Here is a 10,922-nt window from a genome sequence, read left to right as displayed (position 1 = left end):
ACAACCTGTATAAGTAATGTAGAGGTATAAATTGTATGAGTGGCTTTGTGCGTAATAGTGGCACTGGGGAAAATGTAGTTCAGAGTTGATAACTAAGAAGAATAAATTACAATCAATAAGTATTTTGAAGTAATGTAGTGTTTGAAGTAATCAGGCTTCACTGTACATTGGCATCAGCTAACTGGTTTGCAAGGACGTAATGCTAACCATCGATCCACGTCTGACAATCGAGTAGCAAAACTGTGTGAACAACTACCTACACAAATTTTTTCAACAGTGAACTAAACTTGCACAAGAAAAGAAGAAAAGTAGTAATTAGCATTACCTTCTTTCTGAAAAATCCCTAAGCTATGCCTTGCAGGCTGAGTTTTGTAATATAGTAACATGCTTACCGTATAAAATAGTTCATTTTTTCGGGTGTCGAAAAGGGGTGAGCTTCAATGAGGAACATTCCTGTCTTGAGATACAACAAATTTTATGACACAATTATTAGACACTGGATGAGACAAATATGAACTATTTACAAAACAGCCCTGACAGGCAAATGATTTTAGTGTGCAGCAAATAAATAGCGCTAACCTTGTAAGCAAGCTGATCAGCAGGGTAAGGCCTAGAAATGATTTCTTCCAAGATTTGCGACGCAGCATCCAGTTTGTAACTGAAGATGGCCGACTGAAGCATCTCTGCCAAGAAACGACAGTCTCGCTTCTCCGTGTGGACATGTTTGCCTAAAACTGTGAAGATCATTGGGGCTAAGCAAACTACTAGAAAGTGAAAGTATTAAAAATCACGTATTAAAAATGCTTTGACAAACTTTGTCACTACAGGAAGCTGAGGAACCACTGTAGAATCAAAGAGAGTTGGAATAGTCAGTAAAGATTCATGACTGCAGAGCCGCTACAACCCCAGGGGGTTGGGGGCTGTTAACCCCACGAGTTCTGCTGCTGTTGTTGTGACCATTATTCCTGGTTGTTTGACTAATTTATAAGTGTGTCATGGATTGTTGTGCTACCCTGTGTGTTTACATGTTTGTTTGTTTACGTGTACCCTGTGTACGTGTTCTTGCCCATCGCTCAGGGTTACCTATCATGGAATTTATCCACCAGCTAGTCTGCATTTATGCCATTCTGTCAATACCCTGTGTGTGTTACCAATAAACCTCAGTCATGAGTGAGCTGTTTGTGTTGTCGTCTCGTTCGTCTTGTAGCAGCTCTGCAGTCAAGAGGAACTACTGCTTCATTGATTTACTTGTCAACTTTCTACTTTGAAACTGTTTTGTTATACCCTTCTGGATAGTGCTGCTAAATAATGGAGTTACGAACAGCGGCATCCCGGAATTTCATTAAGGATCATTGCACAGGATTTCGATTTATCAATCTCACCTAGTCGCCTGTATAAGGGAACATCGGGTATCAATTTCTTCTTGCTTGTCAGTAGATCGAGAATATCGAGCTAGAATAGATAGAATACGTCAACGCATAAGGAATGATCGTGACACCATGTCAATTAAGCACCGTACATGCACTGTACACAGGCAGTGCATGTAGCATGCCGTCCTAAACCCACCTCCCCAGGCTATGCGTAAGCTGTCTTACGCTGGTAGCCTTCGTAAATGTGACCCTACTAAAGACGACGTCACTAAAGAACAACTGAGGTGCCTACCATTTCTGCACGTGTGACTCCAGCGCGAAGTTCATTAGAAACTTGAATATTTTCCAAACACTCGTTATCTTCATCATTTGGGAGAAAGTCGTCAGATTCCACATCGTCATCTTCCGCATGCATTTTGCGGGCATCAGGGAAATCGAATGCCTGTCAGATCGCGCGCTTACAAATGGAACGAAACGAGCCCTCGCGGAGGCTCGGTTTAGTCGGTTTAGTAGTAGTAGTAGGTAGTAGCAGGGGGGTCGGACTCGCTCAGAAAAGCGTGACCACACGGGAGCTGCCATTCGTTGGTCATGGAAGGCGTTGCCTTCCGTTGGCTGTTGCATTCCGCTAAACTTGACGTGCTTGTTTTCCTAAATTCATCACATGCTATCTAAATTCGGCGTACTATATGCGTGTTCTGCAGGGGGAGTGCCAACATTAGCGGCTGAAAAGCATCCTGCAGAATTTGAGCATCTCGCCTCAAGACGACATATGCAACTGAAGAAGCCACTCTGCCAAATCAAGCAAAGTCCTTTCCAAGTCAAGCCAATCTTACAGGCGGATCACAAATTAGTTAGCTCACGATGTTCACAATTTTGTTCACGAAAGTACTTGTGCTCAGAGTCATCCCCGATGCTTTCCAGTGGCGGACCGAGGGGGCCGGGTCCCATAGCTTTATGCGAGCAGCAGCAGCAAAGCAGCAGCGGTGCGGCAGCAGCAACACGACAACATGTCAGCAGAGCAGCTTTCTGCTGCCGCTGCTCTGCTGCTGGAGGCGTCCCATAGCTTCGTTTTGAATTAGCGGCAGCAGCGGCTTAGGAAACACAAAACGTGTTGGCAACTGTGTCATTGTTTACATTTCGCCCGATACAAAGGGTATAGCCCCCACTATCATCATCATCATCATCGCACATTCCGAAGGCGTACGCAGCGGCTAAGCCTTTTAGTGCACACACCTAGGAACGCAATCCTAGGTGAAAGGCGTTTGTGTGAGAGATATATTGTGGATTTGGAGCTCACAAGTGAACTTTGAGATGAGTGTGGTGGTGGTCTGAGCCTCGTATTACCTGACTCTTCGTTGATGTGTAGTCAGTTTCATGACATTCAACGTAGGTTCGTCCTACTGCTGTGCTGTGCAGAACAGTCCTTGCTGTGTTGTGTGGAGATTCTTCTACGGGATTTTGTCGTATAAATATTGCCTCGTTACTATAGTATTCGACATTTTGATTTACGGTGACTGTCAAATGCGTACGTTGCTCTTAGTGAAATGAAACTGTCTAACGAAAACAAAGGCCCCTTCTGCTAGTACTCACTGCTTTCTGCCTGTTTTCACAAGGAATGGGTTCATTATCTATCTCTATCGAACCTTTTTTTGTTGTCTGAACGTTGTCTATCTCCATCTACCCTTTTCAAGGGTCAGTTTCATTTACAACCACCTAGCAAGGTCTTGGAATACCGACCACAAGAAATTTGTTCGGTTTGGTTTTCACACGGCATGGACTTGAAAGTAATTTGCTTGTACGTTATCAGGTCACGGGTTTTGAAGTACTTTCCAGAAAACAAGCGAACATGTAGCTACAACTGGTACACAACATATGTATCACGTAGGTTCGGTCGAACACTTTATTGAACTTTATGAACTGAATTATGTCCTGAAAGCGCACTTCACGCAGTCCCGATGATTGAACACTCGCTCCAAACTACTGGCAATCACAAGCGTATCCAGGTCTTCAGAATCAAATCACAGAACAACCAGAAACAAACCTTCTGCCCCTAACCCCTGCTAACCCTAAACACCGTCGAACGAAAACAATACCAACCAGCCTCCTGATTGGCTTTCGAGACCGGCTGCTCAGGCTGCAGAGCAACAGGGCAGCACAGCAACCAAAAATTCGGATACGAGAGCAGCAGGGAATTTCTGCAGCTCGGCAGCGCTGCTGCTCTCGCCCAGTGCTATGGGACCGCTCGTGTCGCTGCAGCTCTGCTGCTGACCCCGCCTTTACTTTTGGAGGGGGAGGCCGGTCTCTTTGTCTAAGCACGTAGTGGGAGAGGGGAAAGAGGGAAATCCAATGTATAAACTGACGCTTTGGGGCGATCCACCAACCGCCCACCTTCTGGTTCCAACACTGATGCTTTCTTTTTGTTTGTTTTTAATGCTCGCTTCTGATTTATCCAACAAACCCAGCAATCCATTCGCTTATGACTGGGAGCTGGGGTCCGTGGTGGCGCCTCTCACCAAACATCAGCAAACGCTGATGCTCCCTGCGGGGTGTTTTGAAGCGTTGGATACTGCAGTAGCACCGTGTACTATAAACAGGTGTGATTCACAGCCTTCATGAGAAAATGTCACGGTACTGCATTTTACATTGGATTTACATTTCGCAACTGAGAGCCTAGTTTACGACATAATAGCAGTGCATAGTTTCTTTGCGACATACGCCAAGTGTCACTGATAAAAGAGAGAGGACGCTGACAAGCTGGTGCATACTTGAAGAAGGAGGAACCAGAGACACGGAGGAGATTGGGACGGACACAACAATTCTCAAACACAGCAAAGATTTTATTGACAACAACCCACTATATATTCAAAAACCTCCGAAGGGGAGGAAGAGGAATGAGAGAGGGTTGACTAACACAATTGCCTCGTGTGGCTATCTCTACAGATTCACAAAGCATTCTTCGCCGGGTCACTCTTTCCTTACGCAAAACAGAGGTTTCCGCGAAGAGGGCTTCACAGTTGTTACATGTTCAACAAGTAAAACCGAAATAATATGTTAAAGCAAATTTCCTTTATTGCATGTCGTACTATCCAAGTGTTCCTCCCGTTACACATCGAACGAGTCCGTAAGCATCGTACAAGACAGTCTTCCCCTTCGGCTTCAACTCACTTCACGCATGACCACTATATGATAGGAGACTCCATTTAAGGGTGATCATCTGCGCCGTCAGTAGGCCTGTCACTGTGAGGACGTTGGATCGTAGTCTCACTAGTACGACCACGACGAAGTGCGGAATCGGATAGTGTGTCTTTGAATGACACTGATCGTCTGCTCACCGTGCGACAGTTGAACAAACTTCGCTTATGCTCCATTGTCTGCGGAGCAAACGAGGCGGTCTTAGCGCTATTACTTAATGTCCGTACTTGTTCCATAGGACTCTGGTGTCAGTGTGCTTGAGTCACAGTGATGGTCTTCAGGTGAGCGGTCCAGAAGACAGCAGTTGTTCGTGAAACGTTGAGCGTGGTTCCTGTTGCCGGTGGTGGTTGTAGGGCATCGTCTTGGAGACACCAGAGTCGCTGTACGAGACCCTGGCTTCCTGCGAGGTAGAGGCAACGGGCGTGGAAATCAGCTCTTTGGGGAACGATACTCTCCGGACTTTCTTTTGTTCCAGTGATTCGGGGATCGATCTTTTCTGCGTTTCAGATCTGGCACTGCTTTGCGATAGTAAGACGGCATTATACAAGGATTCGAAACACGGCCCTTCTAAAACTGAAACACCTCCTGTGACTGCCACTTTGTGTGACTGCCTGCATTCCACCGAGTTTTGTTAGAATAACCGTTGACCCCGAGCTTTAGAAGGCATTGTGCACACTGAGGTGTTTCTATGAGATGTCCCTCGATAGTGTACAAGTGGAATGGAAGCGCAAGAGCGTCACAGTTTTTTTTTCCTGGGGCACTTATTTTCGCCGTGTTGGCTTCATGGCAGAATGCATTGGCCTGCCTGTTTGCTTGTATTTCGCGAAAACAATGGGTTCCCCAGAAAGTGTCCATGTCAGGCATGAAAGCTGAACGTGTCTTCTGCGCTTTACAACTTTGTGCGCAACGATGAGTTCAGTGTGGCTTCCGAAGCATTTGAGTCTTGATCCCTCAGGAAGAAAAAAAAAAGTGTTGTTGGCTCAGTGGTGTAGATGTCAGTATTGGCTTTCGCGTTCGCTGGTTCGATCCGCGGACCATTGCGTTTTCGTATTACTCCTTTTTCTTTTACAAAGAGAGCTCCCGGAATAACAGCTGACGAGAGCGTCAGTTTTCTTCCTGGAGGGCTTATTAATACCGTTCTGGCACTATGGCATAATCAATTCCTGTTCTGTTTTGCTTTAATTGCTGTAATGCTGACCTCTCCCTGTGCGCTTAGTGTGTGAAAAGTAGACCACTTTCCATTGCATGCCGACCTACTTCACCACCTTCCGATGTACTTGGCAAAGGAACAATAGTAGAGAAAGAATCTTTAATCGCTAGCTTTACAAGGGGAAGGGGGGGGTCGAAATTCCTGTTTCTCTTTTTACTTGTTCATCCTTAAAATTGTGTTCTTGTTCGCACCTGCAGGCCTTCCCACGCATTTTTAATCCAAATGTGATAACAAGTAATGCACATGCCACAGAGACAGCTTTGCACGTGGATTAATAATTACAGCACTTATAGGACGTGTGGGAAAAACCCGTGTTTTTGCCCTGCTTCTCACTTATTACAACCGGAACCGTGTGCTTAACCGGTGAAGTCGCACATGGAGTGAAGTGCTGTCCTTCTCGCAACGCATGCCAACCCTAAGCCGGACGCACATTCCTCGTCGCTCTTGCACGAGATTCCGTACCCAAATTTTTCGTTATCGGGGTTAACGTCACACTGCAAGGATTGAGACATCGCATACTCATAACCCGTGAGGGAACGTGCGCAAAGAATTCACACTTCAATGAAGGACACACTGATTTGTGTAACTTATGAAACCTACCTTTACTTCCGCTGAGGGAGGGGTATTCAGGTTTTGTTGCAGGGTAATTTGAGAAATCAGTTTGGTCCTGGTACGTATCAGTGTCTTCTGCTGATCTGCAAGAGTGATCAACACAGAAAATGGCTGACGAATAGAGAACCACATTCGACCACTACAGCTTCGTTACGCTCCGAAAGTAGCCCTTACCTGAAATCTGGAAACTGCCTCGCGGTTCATGAGGATAGGAAGCAGAGGAACCGGATGGTACTAGAGAAACGTATCATAGTTCTATGTTCTACAGCTTTGTCGGGATAGCTCCTGCTGGTTTCTTTCGGCCACAACAGTCCAAATAGGTCTACAGCAGTAGAGCGAGTTCTTATGTTCTTCTTCTTCTACCAATGAGATGATGGACGTGAGCCAGTAAGGGAGATTGACCAGCACAAAAGGGACAAAGTATGTCTGTGTGGTAATGGTGGGCAGTAAGGCCAGGTCAGACGCACGTGTATAGCAGCCGACGGAAATGGACGACGAGCGCCGCCATGGACGTTTCGTCACGACGCGTATCTCGCGCATGATTTCCATTGAGCGCGCGTACCATCGATACTCTCAGTTGTGGCCTGGCTGCCACATTAAACAGTTCGCATTCAGTCTTATCTGCTGGTCCTTCTGTACCCTACAGTTTGGTGACCCGGACGTTGCAGCGTACATGGCACAGCCACCAGCCCCTACCACTTCCTCTGCCTCCGACGATGCCTCAGTGTCGTCGTCAATCCAGCACTACACCATGCGGCTGCCGCCCTTCTGGAGCCACAATCCGTGCGTATGGTTCCTACAGGTGGAATGTCAGTTCGCTCTCGGGGGCATAACATCACAGCTGACCAAATTTCGCCATGTGGTGAGCGTACTGCCGCAAGACGTTGCCGCCCAAGTGGTCGACATCCTTTCCGCTCCACCCGCCGCCAACGAGTACGACGCGCTCAAGACCGCTGTCCTCGAGCGAACCACGGCTTCGGAACGCAAGCGCTTCAAAGAGCTCCTGTCTTCCGAAGATCTTGGCGACCGCCGTCCGTCTGAACTACTGCGACACACGCAGGGGCTGCTTGGCGAGCGAGCCCTTTCCTTCGATGCCAGCCTCCTCAAACAACTCTTCCTACAGCGCTTACCAACAACCGTACAGATGATCCTAGCGTCTGCGTCGACTCTGCCGTTGCAAGAGCTTGCGGACCTTGCAGACAAGATCTTGGAGGTTTCCCTTCCGTCCATCTCAGCCATGCCCGCCGCACCGCCCTTGCCTTCCGCTGTTTCCCCCGCGGCGTCTTCACCATCCGCCCAAGTCCGGCTAACTTCTCCGTCCGGGGACTCCATAGCCCAACTGCGCGAAGATTTTGGACGCCTCTCCGCCATGGTAGCGTCTGTCCTGTCATCGCGTGCGCCTTCCCACACAGACCCCGTTTCGCCCAGGCGTCGCCGACGCGATCGTCCGCGCTCCGCGTCCCGCTCCCCCAGTCGACGCCGTTCACCTCGTCGGCCTCTGCAAGACGAGCCCATCGGCCCTTGCTGGTACCACCAGCGGTACGGCTCCGAGGCCCGTCGGTGCACGCGACCCTGTACTTGGACGGAAAACTTGCCCGGGGACCGTTAGCGGCTGCGACTGTCTCCACCACGCCTAGCAGCCGACTATTCTACGTTGTTAACCGGCCCTCAAAGACGCGCTTCCTCGTTGACACCGGCGCCGAAGTGAGCGTGCTCCCCGCTTCAGGAAGTGACAAGCGTCGTCCAGCCATGTTCCATCTTACGGCTGTCAACGACACCGGCATTCCCGTCTTCCGACAGCTATCTGCCACCCTCGATCTGGGCCTTCGCAGAACGTCCCCGTGGCTTTTCCTTGTGGCCGGTGTCCGCCAAGCCATCCTGGGCGCCGACTTCTTACACCATTTCGGCTTATCTGTGGACGTCGCTCGCAAGCGCCTGCTAGATACCTCCACCCATCTGTCAGTTCAGGCTCGCTCCGTTCATTCTGCGAGCCCTCTCAGCGGCATCTCCATTTCTGCCCTCCGCTCGCCATACGCTGCCGTCCTCAAGAACTTCCCCAGTCTCACGCAATCACCAGATTGGTCGCGCCCAGTCGCACACGATGTCGTGCACCACATACAGACCACCGAAGCACCCGTTTTCGTCCGGGCACGTCAGCTAGCTCCGGAGAAGCTCAAGATCGCAAAAGCGGAATTTGAGCACATGCTGTCCATCGGTGTAGCCAGACCTTCCTCCAGCAATTGGTCCTCCGCTTTCCACATAGTTCCCAAAAAGACCGGCGACTGGCGCCCCTGCGGTGATTACCGTGCGCTTAACCTTGTTACTGTGCCTGACCGTTACCCGCTCCCGCGGTTGCAAGACTTCACGGTCAACCTCCACGGCACTACCCTCTATAGTAAAATCGACCTGATCAAAGCATATCACCAGATCCCCGTCGCCCCTGAAGACATCACGAAAACCGCAATTACGACTCCGTTTGGGCTGTACGAGTTTCCGAGGATGCCGTTTGGTCTCCGCAACGCGGCCCAAACGTTTCAACGTTTTATAGACAGCGTCATCAGGGGCCTCCCCTTCGTTTTTGCATACATTGACGACTTGCTTGTGGCAAGCTCGTCTCCAGAAGAGCACGAACATCTCCGCCTGCTCTTCTCACGCCTGGCCGCTCACGGCATTGTTCTCAATGTACAAAAATGCGAATTCCGCGTGTCATCCACAGAGTTCCTTGGGCACAAAGTCTCCCCGGAGGGCATAACACCGCTTCCCTCCAAGGTCGAGGCTATCTCCAACTTTCCACAGCCCCAATCCATCCGGCAACTTCGGCGCTTCCTCGGCCTCATCAACTTCTACCGGCGCTTCATTCCGCACTGCGCCGAAACCCTCCGGCCCCTTGAATCTCTTCTCACTCAGTCGAGCCGAGCTGCGAAGGAGTTGATGTGGAATTCTGACGCAGAATCGAGCTTCCTCAAGATCAAGGCCGACCTCGCCGCTTGCTCTCTACTTTGCCATCCCCGGCACGGCGCGCCGACTACACTCATGGTTGACGCCTCTGGTATAGCCGTCGGCGCGGTGCTGCAGCAGCAGATTGGCACAGCATGGCGCCCCATAGCCTTCTCCAAAGCCCTCAAACCTACCGAGCAGCGCTGCAGCACTTTTGGCCGAGAGTTGCTGGCCGCCTACCTCGCGGTCAGGCATTTCCGTTTCTTCCTGGAAGGTCGCGCTTTCTCCATCCTAACCGACCACAAGCCCTTGACCTACGCTTTCCACTCTGCCAGCAGCCGGTACTCCCCAAGAGAGATTCGTCAGCTCGCCTATCTTGCTGATATGTGCACAGATATCAGGCATGTACCGGGGGAAGGAAACGCTCCAGCCGACGCCTTAAGTCGAGCTGCTGCCCTTTCTACCACCACGCAGCGCTTTTCTCACGAAGCCCTCGCTTCTGCCCAACTCCACGATGAAGAGCTGAAGCGCTTGCGTACAGCTAACACCACCTCCCTCAAGCTGCACGACCTCCCCATTCCCGGCACTTCCGTTACCATCTGTTGCGATACGTTGACTCCCCAACCTAGGCCTTTCGTCCCTGTCACGTGTCGCCGGGCCGTCTTCTCTTCTCTCCACGACTTGGCGCACCCTGGCATCCGGGCAACTCAGAAGCTTGTTGCGGACCGCTTCGTGTGGCCTTCGATCAACCGAGACGTCCGCGCCTGGGTTCGCTCCTGTCACCGCTGCCAGCGTGCGAAGGTCCACCGCCACACCTCCGCCCCCCTCGGGAAGTTCCAGCCTCCCGACGCGCGTTTCGACAACGTCCATCTTGATATAGTCGGCCCTCTCCCACCATCTGATGGCTGCCGCTATATCCTAACCGCTTCGACCGCTTCACACGTTGGCCCGAGGCCACGCCGATGGCAGACGCCACCGCCGAGACAGTCGCCAACACCTTCGTCGCTTCATGGGTCACTCGGTTCGGCGTGCCGTCCCAGGTCACTACGGACCGGGGCCCACCGTTCGAGAGCCGTTTATTCAAGGGCCTCACCGACATCCTCGGGACAACTCGCGTCCGAACGACATCCTATCACCCTGCATCCAACGGCCTCGTAGAGCGCCTTCATCGCCACTTGAAGGCCGCCCTCGTCGCCCACGAAGATAGGGCACACTGGGTACACCACCTGCCTTTGGTGCTCCTCGGCATCCGCGCAGCCGTCAAGACCGACATCGGGTGCAGTGCGGCTGACCTTGTGTATGGCTGTGCTCTGCGTCTTCCAGCCGATTTGTTCGTGCCGCCCTCTCCCGACCCGTCCCGATCCCTCTACCTGGACCGCCTTCATCGGTTTTTCGACACACTCCGACCCGTTGCCACCCGCGCTTCATCCACCCGCCGTGCTCACGTCCCCCAAGACCTGTCATCCGCAACGCACGTGTTCCTGCGCACGGACGCCGTGCGGAAGTCGCTCACGCCGCCCTATTCCGGTCCACATCCCGTCCTCGGCCGCCACGGCAAGAACTCACGCATCTATCAACGGCCGAGAGGACGTGGTTGCCGT

General features: G+C 51.1%; 2 protein-coding genes and 1 long non-coding RNA gene across 4 annotated transcripts; 1 reads left to right on the top strand and 2 right to left on the bottom strand.

The window, feature by feature from the left end:
• Positions 1 to 373: 373 nt before the first annotated feature.
• LOC135376669 (uncharacterized) lies at positions 374 to 1,995 on the bottom strand. Of its 2 annotated transcripts, none has more exons than XM_064609172.1 (4): positions 1,663 to 1,995; positions 1,383 to 1,452; positions 580 to 734; positions 374 to 457 (listed from the first exon to the last, which is right to left on the bottom strand). In XM_064609172.1, exons 1-4 carry the CDS (start codon positions 1,783 to 1,785, stop codon positions 389 to 391), a joined length of 417 nt encoding a protein of 138 aa, XP_064465242.1. In that variant the 5' UTR covers positions 1,786 to 1,995; the 3' UTR covers positions 374 to 388. The 2 variants fall into 2 exon arrangements, with proteins under 2 accessions (XP_064465242.1, XP_064465243.1); XM_064609173.1 differs by having other exon boundaries at positions 393 to 453.
• A 2,431-nt stretch (positions 1,996 to 4,426) lies between these two features.
• Positions 4,427 to 6,882, bottom strand: LOC135376673 (uncharacterized). Its single transcript, XR_010417798.1, has 3 exons — positions 6,559 to 6,882; positions 6,373 to 6,467; positions 4,427 to 4,962 (listed from the first exon to the last, which is right to left on the bottom strand). It is a non-coding gene; the product is annotated as an uncharacterized LOC135376673 (long non-coding RNA).
• A 175-nt stretch (positions 6,883 to 7,057) lies between these two features.
• On the top strand, positions 7,058 to 7,993 carry LOC135376678 (uncharacterized). The gene has a single exon (XM_064609176.1). The coding sequence runs from the start codon at positions 7,058 to 7,060 to the stop codon at positions 7,991 to 7,993; it is 936 nt and encodes a 311-aa protein (XP_064465246.1).
• The last annotated feature ends 2,929 nt before the right edge of the window (positions 7,994 to 10,922 follow it).

This window comes from Ornithodoros turicata, unplaced genomic scaffold (assembly GCF_037126465.1).
Source record: "Ornithodoros turicata isolate Travis unplaced genomic scaffold, ASM3712646v1 ctg00001211.1, whole genome shotgun sequence".
NCBI lineage: Eukaryota > Metazoa > Arthropoda > Arachnida > Ixodida > Argasidae > Ornithodoros > Ornithodoros turicata.
Note: the sequence above shows the minus strand (reverse complement) of the source record. Positions and strands in the feature narration are given on the sequence as shown.